A 22,155-nucleotide genomic window follows, 5' to 3' on the forward strand; every position below is an offset into this window, starting at 1 on the left:
GCGGTTCGGTACAGGGCGTTTCGGTACGGTCTTTTCGGTACACGGACGTTTCGGGACACGGGTGTTTCGGGACACGGGCGTTTCGGGACACGGGTGTTTCGGTACAGGACATTTCGGTACAGGGCGGTTCGGTACAGGTCGTTTCGGTGCGAAAACGAATTCGAGCGAGCGTTTGAGGCGGCCAAATTCGCGTGCGCTGTTAACATGGGAGTTGCAAGTACGCAAATCGAACCTGTTTATTATAACTGTTGTTGCTTGCATTTCTGCGTTACTTTAGTCCAGTAGAAATTTATGCGTCCTTGCCAAAAAATGCCTATTTGCGTAACCGTAGCCAGAAAATGTATAGCTTGTTCATTACTTCGTTTCTTTAGCGACAATATCATCATGTATTTTCTACCCGCCGCGGTGGCACAGTGGCTAAGGCGTTGCGCTGCTGAGCACGAGGTCGCGGGTTCGATTACCGGCCACGGCGGCCGCTTTTCTGATGGAGGCGAAAAGCAAAAACGCCCGTGTGTACGAGATTTCGGCGCACGTTAAAGATCCCCAGGTTGTCAAAATTAATCCGGAGCCCTCCACTACGGCGCGCCTCATCGCCTGCGTTTTGCGTCGGCGCGTTAAACACTATAATAATAAAAAAAATACTAAATATTCGTCCTCTCGCGGGGCTAAATTTTTTTATTTGCGCCCTCGCGTTTCCCATACCGTCGTTGCCCACGTGATCTCTTGGGCTTCGGCGCATTCTGCTAAAAAAAAAAAAAAAAAAAAACATGCCTTGGTACCCCGAATGGTTAGCGGCACGAATGTCAGCGGGAGCCCGATCTTAGGGCGAGCGTTTTAGGCAAGCTCCGCCGCAAGCCATGCACGCTCCTCCCCCACTCTCCGTGCGTCCAGAGAAATTCTGGTAATACAGGTGACTGACCCCACGGGGAACCTCCATTGTGGTTCCGCAGCCCCTTCGGTCCAAAATTTTGGTCCAGAATAAAAAAATTTACGGGTTTAAAGAGTTTTCGCTGCATGAACATACCAGTTAGTTCTTTATTTTGTTTTTGTTTTGATTTGATTTTGCACAGGATCTCTAGGATCTATTTCTTAAGACGGCTTCTGAGCTCATATTGTGATTATTTAACGCCTACTTACGAATCAGCATGCTTTTCAAGCGATTTCTCCTGTAAATATTTGTTGAGGATAGTTCCTCGATCCTGTTTCATTTGTTTACTTTTCGCATAAATGTTCTTTGAATCGATTATTCAATTACTTAGACATTCTTTTAAATTTTGTTCTGAGTAGTGAAGTTCTTTGTCACAAAAGTACCGTATGTAAACTTCAGAGGTACCAATGATCCACGATCCGACGTGGCTCCCATTCGGGAACGCTATACTTTGACGTGCATGTTTGCTGCGGGAAATATTTCTTACGCACTAAGCGCTCTTCAGGGCTGTTACACTGAGTAAACACCTATCTTATAAATAAGAATGATGATGGTTTAACAGTGCAGTTAGAAACATTATCCGTCGGAATAGTAGCGCTAATGTGTTACACTGGGTTTTTCACTTACATCATCCCACGCGATTTGAGTTGCAGCGGCTCATTTTAACCTGCAGCATGCCTGTTGCAGTCGGCACTTGTTTTTTTTATATATATGCCATGTATAATGTCGTGCCGGCACCTGCTTCTGCGAACATCATTTTAACGCTGTGCGGCTCAAAAAAGTACTGATTATGGGGAGCAGCAGGTGACATTGGTCTCAAGTCACGACCATATTAGCAAAACGCCAAGAATTTCAGATGAGCAGTCCTTGCGAAGAAGAATAACTGTATGTATGCTGCATAAAACATTACAGAATGCTTTCAACGTCATTACAAAGCATTTCCAAATTTGATTCACAAACACAATAAACCCGCCGCAGTCCCTGCTGACTACGAATAAGTCGGGACGGAAGCGTGCGGCAAGGTACAATAGGTGCCTTCCGTAATGCATTGCTAATAACACCTCAAGTACTTGCGTTATCAGAAGAAAGCAACGCACACAAATGCAGAAACACAAGAAATTGCAACGTCTTCGTCATTACGTTATAAAGGGACAGGTTCCTTCCCCATGCGGTGGGACTCATTCCCGCAACCGTTGTCGAAGGGTTTCCGCAGAGTGCAAAAAGAAAATATTTACCTCACTGATTTTCGAAAAAATAAACAGGTGATAATAAGTCGTCAAAAAAACGAGTGAAAAACACGATGATAGTATCACTGATTTGTTATATAACATTCTGGTGATGATAGGTCGCTAAGAAACAAAATAATGAACACTTATAGGTTGTCTGAATGCTACCAATATTGCAGCTAATATTTAACAAATCAACAGAGGTTTTTTTGGGAAGGCCGCATAACCAACTAACGCAGAATTTAGAACAAGAACATCTGTAATAAATAGGTACAAATTCCGTGCTTGTAACCACCCCGTAAACAACGCTCGCAGCCTAAAGCGCTCGCCGAAACGAAACGACCTGTACCGAACCGCCCTGTACCGAAATGTCCTGTACCGAAAGGTCCGTGTCCCGAAACGCCCGTGTCCCGAAACGCCCGTGTACCGAAACGCCCGTGCACCGAAAAGACCGTACCGAAACGCCCTGTACCGAAACGTCCTGTACCGAAAAGACCGGAGCCGCCCGGAAACACAATCAGCATGTAAAATGGTTGATAAGGTTTATTAAGTCTAAACTGCATTTACGTCCAATCGGGCGCCACCGAGGGTTACACGGAAGCCGGCTCAGCGTTCGTAGTTCTCGCCGCTAAAGAAATAAAAAATGTATAATCGGCTTAACTCTCAAAGATCTTTGGATAAAAAGAAAAATACTAGACGGCTTAAAAGCTCTGACGACCCCAGAAGTCTTCCGGCAGGGTATACTCCGGGGAGTTATTAAAATGTTCAGTTTTCGAGGATTTTGCGCTTGCTCCGCTGCCCTCATTATGTTCCGTGTATTTATAGCCACCGTGCAGTTTGCCGTTCTATTTTTGAAGTAAAGCCTTATCCGAAAAATTGAGTCATCGAGCACAACGAGCCATGTTAAGGACGACGATAGGAGCGACGCCGAGGGATAAAACGCAAGCGTTTCGAATTAGCGGGGGAAACTCGGCTGGAAGAGGATGATGATTGTTGGGTTCTTTTGGCGCAAGGCCCGCTAGGGCAAAGAGCGCCAAACAAAAGGGATTGCCAGAAAAACGTAGGCATTAAAACGTATAAGTCAGCCAAATACTAAAATCAATTGAAGGTGACGGTGATGGCTGGTGTATAGGGCCAGTTTTGATTATGCATGATAGGAAATGAGGTTTAAAATGTTTCTCATCTGAAAAATACTTAAAAACGCGTTTCACAAGAACCATGGCATCGTCGGCTGGAAGACGCCATAGCTCAAGTTAAGAGAAATGGAGTTGGACCTGGCACGAAATGCGGAAAATTCAGAACAGGTGGACCACGAAGGTAGCGGACAATGGCTACTGGGTGGCGAAGAATGGAATCGGATGCGAAACGAGCACTCATCCTCGGCGCCACTAAGGCGGCATGGCTTTAGCTGACTAATGGGGCACCTATAGAACCACTAAATAAGCTACGCTTAAGAGTAACGACACTGACGCACGGCGGCAGCCATTTTGGTGCCTGATGCCAGGGTGGCCAGCTTTATTCGGCCTAGTTCGGTCGACACGACATTGACAAGCGCAATTGGTCCGGGCGCCGCTTGGCTACCATGACAGCTGTGTTTACTTATCGGCGATTTTGAGACAGCGCGTCGATGTGACAAGTTGAGGCTTGGTTAGGCTATAGCGTAGCTTATTTGGTGGATCTAGGTTACTTTAGAGCCACTAAATAAGCTACGCTTTTCTAGTGGCTATAGGTTACGCTAGGCCGCTGCCGTTCTTTCCCAGTGGGAAGTTAAGCAGGCATTCTCCACTTTCCAGCTGGTCGAAACAGCCCAGTACACAGAAGCAGGGCATTGCTACTCTGTCTGGGGCTTAAAAACTTACTCTCATGCGCTCCGAAAATCCTGATTTATCGAAGAACGCGCGCACGCGGCATCAAAGAGGCAGCAAATGTCAGCGCACATGGGTCTTCCGGGGTAAACAAATGTCACGTGACGCGGTTCGACCAATGGCCGTTGTCGGCGGCATCGCAACAATGAGAGAAAAGAACGCCGATACTCTAAAACCTGATCTAGTGGCTCTAGGTGCACCCCTACAGGATGAAGGCGTTGTGGCCTTCGACTTAATAAAAAAAAAAAAAAAAACACCGACAAGCGGTGCACGCAGCTCAACGTCCAACAAACTTAACGTTCTTTGGCACGTGGTTAGGCTCAACCAGACGTTAAGGCAGTTTATAGCATAACAACATATCCAGTCAGGTGGCTTAGCGAGTAACGATAACATCTGCCCCCAGAAGCCTACGGCCGTATCAGCCATGCCCGTTTTGCCGCGACGTCAAAATAGCTAACCCGAATTCTCCCATACCATCTCAGTGGGACTGGCTATAGAGGCGATGACAGCGGCCGTCAGACAGCACTCTGCGGATTCACAAACTGTCATTGCCTCCGGCGTCAACATACGCATTCTAAGGAGAACTGCGCGGCGTCCAACTGGACATTAAAGGGACACTGAAGTGATTTGTAACCATTGTAAGATTACTTGCGTAAATTAAAGTCTGGAGTCCCTGGGGCATGCTTCGACAACTCTGGATGCGTTCACGCGAATTTATTTAGCAGAAAAACCAATTCGAAAGTACTGTCCTCCTCTCTGCATCCTCCTTGCCGATTTCCTATGACGGTTCGTTGGACTTTTACTCTTGCAGGCTTGGTTTGACTGCGCGGCTTGCCGACCCTCGGACAGAGTCAGACGGCCGGCCGCTGGCGGGTAGCCGTATTCGTTCAAGGCATGCACTGCTTCTCCTGGCACCGGCCTTGACACCTTTTTCAATGCCTCCCTCCCCTTGACCGTGTTGTCTCCGAGGAAGAGGTTTAGCAGCTGCATGGCACGAGACAGCTCGTTCCAGTCCTGGCGGCGAAGCTAGTGGATGCGGTTGGAAGTCACGACATGATTTGTGCCCGGAAGAATGTTGCTTATAGTTTGTTAGTTTGTAGACTGTAGCAAGCTTAGTAAAGTCGCTGAAGTAAAAGTACCTCCACACAAGCGCACATGCGATGCTTCGCTGACTTCGCTTTACTGGAGCTGTAAGCTGCATATGCCTGTGCGACTGGTACGCTAGTACAAAATCTAAGGCCAATAAAGGCGGCAGAAGAGTTAGCAAAGTTCATATAAATAATAAGAAATAAAATCAAGCCGAACTTTCTTTGTAAAACGTAAAACCAAGACACGGGCAGAACTTTTTGCGCAGGGTGAACTATCATAGCGGTCAGCCGCACGACCGCACATTTGCGATAGCATTTTCTGCCTAAGAAATGTCCTCGCTAGTGATAAGATATCCGTGGGAATTTAGAACGCTTACTGAACAAGCGTTATTGAAGAAGTATTCATCTAAACTACTCGGAATGCTGTAACTACGGAAATAAACAGCCTATACGATATATTAATATTTTTCAACCCGGCAAACGACAAAAAACAAAAAACTGAAGGTATGGCCGAGTAGTCTGAAGCATGGATGAGGTGCGTTGCTACGAGTAGGTTCGAATTCCCGGTTAGGCGTGTTTTTAGATGCGACGCTCAGAGCATCTCTTGTCGGCGGCCCTGTCCTTCCTGCGTGCGTCCGTTGTTGTCCGCGTGCATCCGTTGTTGTCCGCAGCCACTCTCCTCCTCTCCTCTCCGATAGCGAACACTCTCTCGCGAGGGGCATTGGATTGGATTCGATTGGCTTGGCGTGGCTTGGCTTGGATTGGATTTGGATTGGATTGGATTAAAGTGGATTGTGTTGGATTGTGTTGCGTCATAGCCGCGGCACTCTCTCTGTCCGCGGTCTCCTCTCCTTCGGGCGCGCTGCGCATATAACCGGTGTGCCGCTCTCCGGCGGCCTTTCGGTCGACGGTTGCTCTCCGCTTGCGCTTGAACCCCCCTCAGCGTCGCATCACACCAGGGTTCCCGCGAGGGGAGGTGGGCGTAATTTTTTTTGTTAAATTTTTATATGGGTAATATTTTTAGTAATACATTCACAAGTTTCTTCTGCAACCTTCATTGCTCAACGAGCGAGTTGGGCCGACTGCATGCAGACTGACAATGACGCGCTGGCGAGTTGTCGTTGGCGTGGTGTTGACATAACCACCGACAGCTTCCGGGCACAACGCCGAATCAGCCGACTGTCGGCCTGGTGCAAACACGCCTCTTACGACATAGGGACGAACCAGGCAAGCTCCAAATGTAGCGGCGAAGTGTCGCGCAATTAAACGTCTCCGATTACGCGGAGGGCATTCATTCACTGCATACGCCTCGGCTAGTGAACAATACGATTCAAAGCGGTGCTGGAAGGCTCATCTGACCCATTCTATAGCTGACAACATGGCAGAAGCGTGGCATACCGATTCCCGAGTTATCGAGAATGCCCAACCAACGATAACGCCGGATGCCAAGCATGTTGTTTCACGGAATCGAAACCGAAACTGGTTTGAACGACCGCAATCTTGGACATCGTCCAATCGCATTGCAAGATGAATACGCGTCACTGCTGTAGTTGTTGCGGCCGCCACAGAGAGCGCGTGGTATATTTTTTTTATTCCAGACTTTATAAATTAAACCCTGCTTCATCGACCAGATAAACGAAAGAGGTTTATTTGAGCCAATCTAGGCAATGAAAAAAAAAATTACAAATTCACTTAAGTGTCCCTTTCGCATACGCAACTCCAGAGAAGTAGGTGCCCTCGGAGTTCTTTCCTGTCACACTTAGGAGCTTGAGCCTGTAAGGAATGCTTGCTTTAGAGAAGAATTAGGGACTCGTCGGTATAGTATCGAAACCAAACCCTTGACGCCGTTTGTCGCTTTGGTGTAGACATGTGTCATTTGGAACACTTTTACGAGACTGATCCCGCCTCTGTAGTTCACATTTGTGTAGGAAATAGATGATTAAGCATTGGATGAGAGGTTAGGCTGCGTAAGTAAGTCACGGAGGATGTTACTCTGCCGGAGAAGAGTCAGCTGGAAGGCATGAGGATAATGCCACATTCCGGTGAAAGCTTTCGCAAATCGACGAGTTTTCTGTACTATTCCAAAATCAACAAGCGTGAAAGTGAACTTTTTTCTCAGAGGAGGCCATGTTTATTTATTTATTTTTTAGCTTGGTAACACGAAGTTGCCGGGACAGCCCGTACCGAATTGCCATCTTGGCTTTCCGGAATAAATACCTGATGAAGTCATCTGTACTTTGTTCTCGCCTGTCGTTGGTCTGTAGATTTATTTAGTGGTCGAAAGACCGTTTTCTGGGGGCGACTGTGTTTCCATTGCGCGTGCCCAGACTTAATTCGAGAACCTCACGAGCGGTGAGACGGGTGAGACGGCTAAGCCGATGCCGCGCATTCCAAACAGCGGCGTGGCATCCGAGTTTCCCGCGGTTCTGGAGCGCCCGGTCAGTGAGAAGAAGGAGGTTTGTCGGTGCCTCCTGCCAGCAGCAGCAGTAAAATGGGTAGCCCTGAAGCACGGAGGAGGAGGAGGGCGGGGGGGTCAGCCCCTGCGGCCTTCGAGCATCGGCGCTATCAGGGAATGAGACACGCACCAGCTGCGGGAGCAACCGGCGCCGGCAATGCGGAGCGACGCAGTGCCGGACCCAGTGTTCCGGAACGCGGCCAGTTGCCGCAGTGGGCAGGGCGGGCGACCGGCGGGGGCGGCAAGGTCGCCGCGGCATCGAGAAGAAGCCGTGTTGCTTTCGGTGGCGTGTGCTATAGCCAGTGGCGCGTGGCCTCTGAACCGGAGTTTGATATCTCCTTCGGCTGTTGCGTTACACGGTTGTTAGGTACGGCACTCCCTCGCCGAGCGAGAAGGAAGGCAAGTTAGGAAACAGCAAATAGCTGTGGGGGAAAGAAATTGAACGAAAGAGAAAAGCAAAGGTAGTAAAATATGTTAAACAAGGTGGTACCTACACACACATGCAGGCTGACAAAAAAAAAAAAAAGACAATGCAGCTGTATTTCTTTTTTTTGTGAAATGTTACCCATACGGCATAAGGGTTCCCACTTCTTATAGGTACAGCAGCGCACCAGTTTCGCGCAGAATTGCGAGCAGATACCGGTACGTACGCTCCCTATGTAACTCCGTTTGCATCGGGTCTAGGTCTTTTCGGTACAGGGCGGTTCGGTACAGGGCGTTTCGGTACGGTCTTTTCGGTGCACGGATGTTTCGGGACACGGGCGTTTCGGGACACGGGCGTTTCGGGACACGGGCGTTTCGGTACAGGACATTTCGGTACAGGGCGGTTCGGTACAGGTCGTTTCGGTGCGAAAACGAATTCGAGCGAGCGTTTGAGGCGGCCAAATCCGCGTGCGTTGTTAACATGGGAGTTGCAAGCACGCAAATCGAACCTGTTTATTACAACTGTTGTTGCTTGTATTTTTGCGTTATTTTAGGCCAGTAGAAATTTATGCAGCCTTGCCAAAAAAATGCCCATTTGCGTAACCGTAGCCAGAAAATGTATAGCTTGTTCATTACTTCGTTTCTTTAGCGACAATATAATCATGTATTTTATACCCGCCGTGGTGGCTCAGTGGCTAAGGCGCTGCTGAGCATGAGGTCGCAGGTTCGATTCCCGGCCACGGCGGCCGCTTTTCTGATGGAGGCGAAAAGCAAAAACGCCCCTGGGTACGAGATTTCGGCGCACGTTAAAGATCCCCAGGTGGTCAAAATTAATCCGCAGCCCTCCACTACGGCGCGCCTCATCGCCTGCGTTGCGTCGGCGCGTTACACACTGCAATAAAAAAAGAAATACAAAATATTCGTCCTCTCGCAGGGCTGAATTTTTTATTTGCGCCCTCGCGTTTCCCAACCCGTCCTAGCCCACGTGATCACTTGCGCTTCGGCGCATTCTGCGAAAAAAACCATGCCTTGGTACACCGAATGGTTAGCGGCACGAATGTCAGCGGGAGCCCGATCTTAGGGCGAGCGTTTTAGGAAGCTCCGCCGCAAGCCATGCACGCTCCTCCACCACTCCTCGTGCGTCCAGAGAAATTCTGGGAAGACAGGTGACTGTCCCCACGGGGAACCTCCATTGGGATTCCGCAGCCCCTTTGGTCCAAAATTTTGGTCCAGAATAAATAATTTACGGGTTTAAGGAGTTTTCGCTGCATGCACATATCAGTTAGGTCTTTATTTTGTTTTTGTTTTGATTTGATTTTGCACAGGATCTCTAGGATCTCTTTTTTTAAGACGGCCTCTGAGCTTGAATCCGCATACTTTTCAAGCGATTTCTCCTGTAAATATTCGTTGAGAATAGTTCATCGATCCTTTGTTTACTTTTCGCATAAATGTTCTTTGAATCGATTATCCAATTACTTAGGGATTCTTTTAAATTTTGTTCTGAATAGCGAAGTTCTTTGTCACAAAAGTACCGTATGTAAACTTCACAGGTATACCAATGAGCCCCGATCCAACGTGGCTCCTATTCGGGGACGCTGCTTTGACGTGCATGTTTGCTGCGGGAAATATTTCTTACGCACTAAGCGCTCTTCCGGGCTGTTAAACTAAGTAAACATATATCTTATAAATAAGAATGACATGGTTTAACGGTGAAGTTAGAAACATTATCCGTCGGAATAGTAGCGCTAAAGTGTTACACTGGGTTTTTCACTTACATCATCTCACGCGATTTGAGTGGCAGCGGCTCATTTTAACCTGCAGCATGCCTGTTGCAGTCAGCACTTGTTTTTTTATATATATGCCATGTATAATGTCGTGCCGACACCTGCTTCTGCGAACATCATTTTAACGGTGTGCGGCTCAAAAAAGTACTGATTATGGGGAGCAGCAGGTGACATTGGTCTCAGGTCACGACCATATTAGCAAAACGTCAAGAATTACGGATGAACAGTCCTTGCGAAGATGAATAACTGTATGTATGCTGCATAAAACATTACAGAGTGCTTTCAACGTCATTACACAGCATTTCCAAATTTGACTCCCAAGCACAATAAACCCGCCACAGTCCCTGCTAACTACGAATAAGGCGGTACGGAAGCGTGCGGCAAGCTACAATAGGTGCCTTCCGTAATGCGTTGCTAATAACACCTCAAGTACTTGCGTTATCAGAAGAAAGCAACGCACACAAATGCAGAAACACAAGAAATTGCAACTTCGTCATTACGTTTTAAGGGGACAGGTTCCTTCCCCGTGCGGTGGGACTCATTCCCGCAGCCGTTGTCGAAGGGTCTCCGCAAAGTGCAAAAAGAAAATATTTACCTCACTGATTTTCGAAAAAATAAACAGGTGATAATAAGTAGTCAAAAAAACGAGTGAGAAAACACGATGATACTGTCACTGATTTGTTATATAACATTCTTGTGATAATAGGTCGCTAAGAAACAAAATAATGAACACTTATAGGTTGTCTGAATGAGGTTTTTTTGGGAAGGCCGCATAACAAACTGCTGGCCTAAAATAACGCATAATTTCGAACAAGAACATCCGTAATAAATAGGTACAAATTCCGTGCTTGTAATCACCCCGTAAACAACACCCGCAGCATAAAGCGCTCGCCGAAATTCGTCTTTGTACCGAAACACCCGTGTCCCGAAAGGTCCGTGTCCCGAAACGCCCGTGTCCCGAAACGCCCGTGCACCGAAAAGACCGTACCGAAACGTCCTGTACCGAAACGTCCTGTACCGAAAAGACCGGAGCCGGTTTGCATCGAAAGTTTTTCTTTCTGAGCTTGATTATAGCGGAATACAGAAAAATACATGACTCTTTATTTTATCACGTCGTTTTCTTACAGTTGCGATGAAAGAAACGGGGAATATATAGCGTTGTGTATTTTGCCCCCCAAAAATCCCGGGCCATCTCCACTAACGTGAAACCTGAGGAGGGGTGAAGCATGCAGTGTATAAGTGTATTCTTGCCGCCTTGGCGATTTTGCCAACGGAGATGAAACCGTTGGGGGTAGAGGTATACAGATTTGCTGTAAAATCCTCGTGTCGTTAAGCACGAAGCGTTCTAGCGCGAGGCGTAAGCGAGTGTCCTGGTGTTTTTTCAGTACGCGTTACGTTCTAGCGCGAGGCGTAAGCGAGTTTCCCCGTGTTTCAGTACCGTGACCACATGAGACGAACGATGATTACGACGACGACGACAGGAGACGCCAACAGCCCCAGCCTCTAAGAGGCTTCGCCCCTATACATTAGCCAGTGATTTTTGTACAGTTGCCACGTAGGAAACGAGGAATGATATCGTGAGGTTTGGCCCGGGATAGCTTGTTCTTATTAATTTTTTTATTGTGGTCTCTCCTCCGCGGAAATATTTAGATAGGTGCAGCCCTTTACTTCTTCTGTTCGTGTTCTTTGGCGCGGAAATCTCAACGAGTGAGCCCCACCACGCAGACCAGTTATGATGCTCCAGTCGACCGTGCGAGCGCTTCTCGTGCGCTGCCTGCAGAGCCGTAACTTCTGATTCAGCTGGCGACTGCAGCTGCAGGATGCTCTTTGTGGCGCAGGAAAAAGGCTATGTGGTATCTTCGGACAACGCTCGAGCAACCCTGTGCACCGTGGCGTCATGTCGGAGGGAGGGGACACCAGCTTAACCACGCTGAATGTGTCGTTTTTAAGATGCACTCGGGTGTAACTTAAAAAATTCCCCGCATTTCCCCGAGGGGAAGAATGTGAAAGTGCGAATGCACGAGTTGAATTTGCGCAGTTCGGTAATGTTCGCGAAAGAGAGATCACACACACACACACACAACTACAAAGAAAGAAAGATGCATTTATTCACAGACACCTATTTGTGTTGTCGTTGTACTTGATTGCTAGAGCGGATCTCAGCTTTGAAATTTCGTGTCAGTACTCCTTTAGGCGGGTGCATTAGCCCTTCTCACGCCCGATTCTTGGCCAATCCCCCACGTGGGTATGTGCCATGTCAGCGGCCAGGCAGCGCGCGCCCATCTCCCCCCGTTGCCAAGGTAGACGAGGAGATTCCTGGCCAATCCCCCACGTGGGTATGTGCCATGTCAGCGGCCAGGCAGCGCGCGCCCATCTCCCCCCGTTGCCAAGGAAGACGAGGAGTGCGCGCACCCGCAGCTGTTGCTATGCGGACGGCGGCGGACGCTTCAGGCTCGCTTAAGAAGTGCATTCGCACTTAAAACGACAACGATGTTGCCCCCGCGCCTCACTGCTCCCCCGCGTGGCGCAATGAGTGCGTTACTACGAGTACTTTGAACGTGGCGCGAGTCACGTTCGTTTACGCGAGTCGTTTACGCGTTTTTATGGGCCTAACCAGCCTTTAAATTACTGCAGCTATGACAAACAAACCAGGTGCGAAAAGCAAACGATGTCACGCATTAGGCATAATCTTTCTTCAAGATGCGCGCGCGCGTTGACGACCGGGTCCGTCGCTTCGACAGAGTAGTATACACTAGAGTACTGCACGGGCCCGGGCCGGGCCGCCCGAAGTCGATTATTGGCGGGCCCGGGCCGGGCTCGGGCTTGAATTCATATGCACGGCCGTTAATAGGTCCGACGGGAAGTGTAGAAAAGAGCATCAAAATGAATATTCTCAGTTTATTTTTGCGCGCTTCTTGCTGTTAGTTGTACGCATTGTTTTAAAAACGTGTTTTGCTAGGTCTGATGGTCACTATACTGCAATTTTAATGACATTTCTTGTACAGCATCAAGATTTTCTATTTTGTTGTATAACATACCAAAGATACGATTGCAAGGAATGCCCAAGAGGTGAACGAATTAATTCAGACATTCTGGAGCTGTGCCCCTATGTCTATGTATGTACACGTGTGTTTTAGATACCGCACCAATCAAAATGCGGCTGCCGTGGCCGGGAATCAAACTTGCGTTACAGAGAAACACCACCGCTTAACAACCACTGCAGGTGAAGTACTTCAACGCGCGCACATACTCGTTGGTTCAAATGCGGGTCGAAAAATGTCAGCAATACCAACTTGTGGCCGAGACAACCACGTGAAGTTGCCAAGGGTGTGGTCATCGAAGGTGATGACGTTTCTCGTGTAAGAATACGAGCTATTATTACGCCGATGTGGCGTGAACTGCAGACGGTGCAAGCTAAACTATGTGCACTTTTAGACCCTCATTTTTTGCGTTTCAGTTCATGACGTGCTTGTACAGACTAGATGTTCCGTCTGATCGCCCGGAATATAATAAACAAACTTTCTTTAGCGTCAAAGACCGGGCCTGGTCACACACGCGCGGGCCCTCCCTAGGCCAAGAAATAAATTACCGGGCCGGGCCGGGCCTGGACTTGAGATGGCGGGCCCGGGTCGGGCTCGGGACAGGCTCACTTATGAATGCCCGGGCGCGGACCGGGCTCGGGCTTGGTGTTACGGGCCCGGGTCGGGCTCGCGCTTCGCGAAGCGGGCTCAGGCCGGGCTCGGGCCTTAAAATCAGGCCCGTGCAGTGCTCTATATATACACTGCATGATTTATTGCCGTCCTGAACTTGTAGCCGAGTATAGTTGTTTTATATTTAATGTGAAGGCATAAATAAAATGGCCCATTGAGTGGAAAAACCAGTGCCGGCGTTTTTAAGAGCCAGCAGGCTCTTAAATTCCCTCTGGCCACGACGCATGCCATAGCGAGTGCCTCAGGAATAAAGCACATATAAAAACAGCGCACTTATTGGCTGTGTACGTGCGCATGTGCCCGCCTAGCATCCCATTGGCTGTTCCGCGTCACTCAGCGGCCTGGGTATACGCCTGCCACACGTTAGGCCTAACGTTACCCTATAGGCGCCGTGCAGTGAACAGAGGGCGACACTGAGCTGCGACACCCAGCGCCGCCATCGGGGTATAAGAAAAATACTGGGTCGGCCACCGCTCGCCAGCGTGCTCGGGTTTCGGTTGCGCTCCTGCTTGGCGGCAGCGGATGAAATGTAGTACAGGCAATTTTTAAGTTTTAGATGAATTAAAACGTACTACAGTAATTATACCGCATCGGGCTAGGAATAGACTAAAGGATTGAACTGTTGACTACGCGTACGGAGGAGGGGGGGGGGGGGGGGGGGGGGTAAGCGATATTGACTTCCCAGGGCCACGCATAGCCAGAACGCAGATAGAGCATTTCGTGCGCACGTTTTCACGTTTCCACACAGTTTTTTCAGTGAATTTGTGTTTCTGCTAGAAAGCACAAATTAATTAGCTGTTCACAGCATTGGAAAGAAGCCGTTTTGTTAGCATAGTTGAAACCGGGGTCCGCCGTGGTTTCGCGAGGACGGTGCTCCGTCTCACAGGATCGATTGTTTGGGTGTAGTGCGGTCTGTACGCTGCGCTACGTGTGCTAGTAGCATTGACTTCAAAGCAAGTATAATTACCTTAAATACGCGGGCTCCAATGTGGATGAGGCGAGTGGGAAGCATCGTGAACTGCGCACCAACTGCCGGAGATTTTCGATTGATTGATTGTGCGGTTCAACGCGCCGACGCCAGACAGGCGATGAGGCGCGCCGTAGTGGAGGGATCGGGATTAATTTTGACCATCTGGGGATCTTTAACGTGCGCCGAAATCTCAAACACACGGGCGTTTTCCCTTTTCGCCTCTATCAGAAAGCGACCGCTGCGGCCGGGAAACGAACCTGACGACGATTTTAAATTTCACGGCTTAAATTATCGCCAAAAATTTCCAGAATGCGTCCTGCTCCTCGCCCCTGCAGTTCGTTTCCGCTGGTGCCAGTTCGTCCCACCCCGAGATCACAGAGCGAACACGTTTTCTTGCTCCGTGCACGAGGTCAAGCAGTATCGCCTCAGGAGCGAAAGGGGCGAGGGAAGACTTCAACCTCTGTGACTTCCGTTCCTTTTCCGTGAATACATTCACAACGTACACGGGTTTCGCTGCAAGCTCGCCAGGAAATGCCCGTGAACGATTTATTACTATCTCTTCCTTTTTAAAGGGCAAGCAGGGCCTCCAAATATTAGAATCATCATAAACTCCGTTTATTTTTTATTGTTCTATGAAGTTGCTGTTGTGAGCCCCGTTAAAACGACTTTGTTTTATTGAACAGCATCTATTTGCAGCGCAAAAATCCCACATGCGTTGCTTTTATACCCTGTACTGACGTAGGTATTTCGACTTTTTGACAGCTTTTTTTTTTCAAACAAATGGTGCTACTTTGTTTAAAAACAATCATATTTCCAAGAAATGGGTGAGATGTTGCAGCCATCAATTAGTTCTCTTACAATTAAAATACGCCTGAGTGTTACGTGCCGCATGAATTTTCATTATAAAGGCCGCGGAAGACGCATGCATGATGCAGAGAAACCAACCTTCGTGCAAAAATACTGCCAATGCGTGAGGTATTCGCTAAGAGGAGAAATTTATTGTAAGCTCATGAGTATTAACAGCTGGCAAACCGATATACTTTACTTTGACAGCAGCATGTAATCTGCTTGGTAGTCATCGCCGTTGTATTTTCTAAAAATTTCACGGAAACATGTGCCGCCTATGAGGCTGTTACCAGCCCTCCCAACTCGGACGACTCAGGCAGCGAATGCGGTAGCTTTCCTTCTGCGCTGTTTCTTCGAAAGCCTCTCGGTCGATAACACTCCATGCTGTCGCCGTTGCAGCGTATTCTGCAAACTTAAGCGCAGTCTGCGCACCTAACCACTTGATAGACTCCTTTGCAAGGGCGCGTGCGCAGTGCCTAAAGCAGGCGGCCGGCCAGGACGGTGCGGCTCGGCCTACCCAGTGTTGCGCGGAGGCGCGGTAGATGGCGCTGCGCTCGCTCGGCAAACTTGACTGCACGGAGCCTCCAACTTCGCATACTGGTGCCCGCAGCTTGACATGCAATAAGTTTGGAGGTGCTGTGCACGTTATCGGCTTAGTGTTAGTGTCAGCGAAAGTTAAGCGTAAATTTAGGCCTAACAACGACGATTGTTCAGGGCACTTAGTCATCGTAACGGAGAAAAGAGACAGAAACAGAAAGGATGGTGATTGTGGTGAGGATGATTATGGTGATATAATGGTGATGAGAAGACAAGTGAGTTCAACGGGCCGCTGCATCACCCAGTGGCGCAGCAGTCCCCAGCAGCAAGCCAGGGAGCTCTGAGTGTCTCATCGCCGCGCACCCTGCCGGAATTGCGGCCGCTTATTTTTTGTTCAGATACAAGACATTACACTTTTCGTGGCTGGGTTACCCAGCAAAGAATGCTTGCGGATTAAAGAGAAAAGGTCAGCGCTCTTTTAATCTTTCGTCGGTGAAGAAAACTGGAGGGCAACCGACCCCTCTTAACGCTTTCCTCACCTCCGTGATTTTCATACCACTTCTTTGTCTCACTTTCCTACGTTCTTCTCTCTTCTCTTATTTAAACCTAGTTTCATATGCCACGTGACAAAAACACGGAGCGAAAAAAAAAAAAAAAGGGGACCAGACCGCCTGGCGAAAAATTCTGCACTTCCCTTGACGGGAATGCTTTGGTGTGGCTGCTCAACGCCTGAGCGTGCGTGACTCACATTGGACGACGAGGTGGGCATCGGCCACGACGAGGTGTCCGTCGCGCGCCGACTTGAAGCGACACGTGTAGCGCCGCGCGTGCTGCCTCCGTACCCGGCCGAACCGCAGGAGACGGCCTTGCAAGAGCGCAGCCTGCAGTTCTGGGGCCGACGGCGGGGATGTACTCCCTCGACGTGGTAGTCTCGTCGAGGCCAGCCTGGTCGCGCTGCCTCCGACAGTTAAGAACCAGGTGTCGGCGCCGGAGGAGCCGCACGACAGCTGGAGCTCATCACCTTCGCGAGCCACCACGGTGTACAGCGGCACAGTGCGCTCCTTGGCAACAGCCCCCACTGAAAACAGACAGGGCAAGTAAATTCAAATTTACAGGTGGACTGACAAAGTCAATCGCGGAATATCTTGCGGAAGCAGCATGCACTCCTGCTTATGAAGCATTGTCCAATAACTAGACCACTGCGAGTATCTGCTACTCTTTGGGCATGTAACACCTTGGTGGACTCACAGCCGCAACTTTCCAGTATGCGCCCGAGTTTAGGATATTAGGCCGAACGTGACGCGTTAATACGGCGTCAGCCGGTACGTGCAGCTTGGAGTGAAATCAGTACAAAGAGTGCTTTATTAAACTGTTTCCGGTTGACATTGTTACACCGCAAAACGGGACATTAGGCCTACTGTCCTATGGTTAGGCCAAATGTATACCAATCTTGCGGCTGAGCCTAACGAAATCTGCAACATCGCACGCATCGTACATCGAGCTTCGAGTATTGGTTGATGAATTAGGAGAAGACAGCGCGGTTTACACACGGACACAGGGAAGAGTACTTGACACACACAGCGCTCGTGTGTGTCAAGTACTCTTCCCTGCGTCCGTGTGTAAACCGCGCTGTCTTCTCCTAATCATGTTAAACCAACACGCCCAGATAGCCACGTTAGTGGTTGATGAAGTTAGACCTCAAAGACCCCACAAAAAAGGGAAATAGAAAGCATGAAAAGAGAAAGAAGTTAGACTGCGACAACACAAGAAAAAAAATCTGCAGAATTTCAGAGAATTGTCAACCAATACGTAGCATTGTTATGTCGCTTGTCTTGAGTGTGAGTACTTTACAGCCAATTTTTTTTTGTTTTTATAATTCCCGTCCGACCACACCAAATGAAGGGCGTTATATATAGGGTTCGCCGGTTGCCGTTTTTTTTTAATATTTTTCTTATCTTTTGGTTTCTGAAAATTTTGTTTTGCCAATTATCTCCATTTACTCTATTATATAGATTACTGCTGGAACTTTCGCGAAATCTGCATTATTGCGGAGATGCAGGGCGTTATAGGGTCCACCATTTTCCGTATTTTTTTTTTTTTCTGATTTTTTTTCGTTTTTCAACATTTTGCTCGATCAATTATCTCCACTTACGCTATAAAAACGATTACAGTTGGAACTTTCGCGAAATCTGCATTTTTGTGTGAAATGCAGGGTGTTGCACGGCCCGCGTTCGCCGTTTTCTTTATTTTTTATTTTCCTTATTTCTTAGTTTTTCAAAATTTCGTTCTCCAATTATCTTCATTTACGCTAAAATAACGATTACAGGCGGAACTTCCGCAAAATCTATAATATCGTGGAAATGCAGGGCGTTACACGGTTCGCCATTTTTCTGTAATTTTTTTATATTTTAACAGCGAAGCTGCTTATCAAATCGTTATTTTTCGTGTCCGCAGTTAAAATAGCAAGAAAATTCCGAGCGCACGTGAGCGTGTGCCAGTCTCGTAGCCAGTCTCATACTTTTCTGCCACACGTCGTGGCACGTTTTATCGTTGTTCTGGTCGATCTAACAAAGACAAATATCTAACCGTGGCGTCAACCTTTTCAGAGATACAAAAAAAAAAAAAAATTATCGCCTAAGCTACAGAACGTTCTGCGGAAACCGTAATTTCAAAATCGCGATGCTGCCGCAACAGAGAGTCGTTCCTTGCTTGTATACGATGGTTCGTTTCATTTCCCTGCGTGTGCGTATCCTGTTGTTTCTCTTCTCAAAATGACATTGAATTATGTGGCTAGAAAAGAACACACCGACGGGTGGATATAAAATAACGTTTCTTTATACGCAGAACAGTCCGAAAACATTTTAAAGCACCCAAGCGGAACGACGCAATGCAATCTTGCTGCTCGGCTCAACCTAAGTGCGGTTGTGTGCTCATACAGACGCGCGTCCATGGAGCCTGTACGAGCAGGTGAATGTCACTTTCTAAGTGTACTTTTTTAACATTATATCAGAAGCCCTTCCGTTTATGCGTGCTAGTGATTAAGGAGTTCATGCAAGAGTGGCCGCGATAAGCTTACGTCGGCTTGAATTGTTTTCAATTGGGGAAGTGTAAAACCTAAAGATATACTCCCATCATTTTTTCGGCAAGAAAGACAGATCACTGTACTGGAATTCTCCTGATAAAAAAGAACGAATATGAGACGCTAGCTAACCACAGCATAGTAGGCAACACCACCGCCACCTCTATTTCAATTAAAAAAATCCACCACCCCTATAAGAAATACGGGAAAGGCAGAACAACTTTAAATGCCAATTAAAAAAAAACTACTCGATAAAAGGAGGTGAACAATTATTTATTAGCTCAAAAATACCCATTTTGTTGAGCCGGTAAAGAGGAGAAACGGAGCTGCTTAGTCTGCAGAGAAAACGATCAGCGAAGAATGAAAAATAATAAAAAAAAAGCTATCCTGTGTTCTTCGGTCGTAGCTACATTCCCCCAAAATATTTTTTTCAGCAGAACGCATTGCGATGTCATAACCTCTATTCGGTGCTTTCTGACAACGATGTTCTGCCTTGCTTCATTTGGGAAATATCAGCATTTCCTTCAATTGCATAAATAAGCTTGCCTTATGAACTCGTTATCGTGTAACCACTTAGGTATAAGACCTGGCAAAAGTGTATGGGGCGAGGAACGTTAGGCTTACGTTGCAGCTCCGAGGTGGCAGAGTTAAAACCGCTTGTTGTGCAAGTTTCCATGATCTCAGCTCACCTTGGTTGGTATGCGATGTAAGAGTCAGCTCCACCAATTGTGCGCCCTATTACCACTAACAGTAAAATAAAACGACATCATCAAAAAAAAAATACTCGCGCATCTTCAAAACAGAGTTTTGTTCGGCTAATCCTAAAGATGTCATCTAAATGACAATTTTGTCGCAGAAGTAATTACCCCCCCTCCCCCCCCCCCCCCCAAAAAAAAAAAAAACAACCATGGTTTAAGGTATAATGACAGTCCGTGTTGCGCTGACACCGTTGTCATTTTGCAACGTCCCTCGCGAAAGCCATCTAAAACGGAGTTCAAATTGATTAGTAAAAACCTTACGAAAGTGCGATTATTGCTTTGTTCGTTGTAAAAGTCACTTGCTGAAATCTCTTTCTTACTCGTGCTCTCAGTATTAACTTAAAAAAGGAATGAAAATATCGGTACAAACAAGGGCTACATCCGGGCACCATACTTTCGTAAGCTTTATCAATTACAGGACGAATGCTCATTCTCCTCGTGGTGATTCCTCTGCGATGATACAAAGTTTTCTCTCCTGCATTTTCTTTGTAGATACGAAAATGACTTTCAAGCGGGGAGTATATGTACATATAACGCCGAAAGGCGAGCACATAAATGTATCACTCAAAACCATATTCAGCGCATTTATACGACGCACTCAACTCACATCCTTATTTTTGCCAGCATTGGTCTCCTTTTTCCCGCAAATCTTTTCGTGCCGCCAGCGGCCGACCTCTGGACAGGAACTTTCCTGTGCGCACTTCCTGGTATTTTTGGACCCGCCGATGCTTCTCCATTTTTGTTGCCCTCCGAGCCAGCCCCGTCCCGGGGGACAAAGAATTGAAACAACTAGAATAGAAGATTGACCGGAGTGATCAAAATAACTACGCGCTATCCCTGGCAGCGAGCGCACAGTGACAACGCCGCTACAGGGTGACCTTGCGCTGCCGATTGGAAGCAAACAAATACGAAGCGGGGACACGGATGGTGGTTGGCTGGTTGGCCGGGCTCCATCAGCCCGGGGAGTACCGCTTGAGAAGTGGAAGCCGCGGATCCGCGGATTTGGAGAAAACCTAAGTGCAGGAAGTCGGTACGTGTACGCAGCTTTGTAGTGAAAGGCGGAGGAATCAGAGCTGGAAACCCCAGTGGGCATTGGGAGTGCGTTCGTATAGGTTTTTTTTTGCTTAATGCGTAATGCGAGGAGAAGATGTAAAACCTGTTTTGGCCGACGAGGAATACGATTTGTCGACAATGTTCCATAACAGCGAAGAATGGCTGCGGACAGTCAAGGTCACCTGATGGTTAGACTATTGTTGCTCAGCGCACGGCCTCAACATTATGGTCAAAAACAAAGTCCTTAAAGGAGCCATGAAGAGAAAACAAAAGTTTGTTTTATTCGAAAGATTAGGTGTTTCATAGTACCCCAAGCGCTTTCCCGGAAGCAAATGATGCTTTATTCACTGAGAAATAAGGCAATTTAAGCCAAAATTTTAAATCTCCCGCTAAAATTGAACATTCCGTGACGTGTACAATGGCGTCATAGAGCCGGTCCATGAAACAGATACTTAGTATGTCGACTCCATATAGCACCCACACGCGGGAGTCGATCGAGACGGCGGCCATTTTAAAAATACTAGTAAAACCTAGTGCACCCGCAGCCCTAGTCATGGAATCGCCTGATCCGGAGAACAAAACTCTCGCCGAGGAGCTCGGGCTTGCATTTAACAACCTCACACCACAAAAACGCTCAATGCTTCTAAGTGCACGAGCGGCAAGAGTTGTGGGATACGCGGTGGACGGGAAAGCGACCATTCCGCGATAGCCACAACAGACGAACGCCCAGCCGTCGGCACCGCTGCCTCGTCAGCCCCGTCGCGACGGACGAATATAGACTGGTACGTATGTGCCGTATTTTGATTACGGTTAATAATAGTTCAATTTCAGTAGCACTATCACTTATGCCAGTTGGCCGGTGTCGTGTATGGAAAGCCGTTCGCGCGAGCTCTCTGCTTCGACCAGAAAGATACGAACGTCAATGCGCGGTGTTTACGGCATTTTTTTCCCCAAGGTCAGAGCGATTTGACGAAGTCGGCGACGAGCGCCAGCATGTCCCAGGAGTGAGCTAACGTAAGGGTCCCTGCCGTAACTGAACAAACTGAAGTTTTCAGTGGTTGTAAACTGGAAACGAGCTCGTAACGACAGCAGCAAGCCAACACCATTCGAAACTTACGCGACGACTGGCACTATCTCGTCGCTTCTTGCTGTTCCTTACTCCCCTCGTTTCTATTTTTACCTTTGCTGGTTGGCGATATGACGGCCAACCTCCTGTGAAGGGATTACGATACGAAGCAAGGTCGCGGCTGTGCGTGCTGGAACGGTTCGTTGGCCCCGAAGAGCCTCGAACCCGAAAATTCGTCTGCGCGACGGCGAGATGTCGAGCTCGGCCGCGGCGCTAGTTTCGTACGCATTGGCGCACACGCTTGCGAGTTCGTTCGGACCTTCAACCGTTTACTCCACCGTTCTTTGTCATAAAAAGAATGTGCAGT

General features: G+C 48.0%; 1 protein-coding gene across 1 annotated transcript in view; it reads right to left on the minus strand.

Annotated features, from left to right (window-relative positions):
* LOC144178825 (uncharacterized) overlaps positions 1-22,155 on the minus strand; it is a 170,067-nt gene that overhangs the window by 33,376 nt on the left and 114,536 nt on the right. Inside the window, exon 4 of the mRNA XM_077706954.1 lies at positions 16,581-16,910. Coding sequence (XP_077563080.1) covers positions 16,581-16,910 — 330 coding nt within the window. The remainder of the gene's footprint in view (positions 1-16,580; positions 16,911-22,155) is intronic.

This window comes from Haemaphysalis longicornis, unplaced genomic scaffold (assembly GCF_048455015.1).
Source record: "Haemaphysalis longicornis isolate Haplotype H1 unplaced genomic scaffold, Haemaphysalis longicornis Haplotype H1 scaffold_4, whole genome shotgun sequence".
Lineage (NCBI taxonomy): Eukaryota > Metazoa > Arthropoda > Arachnida > Ixodida > Ixodidae > Haemaphysalis > Haemaphysalis longicornis.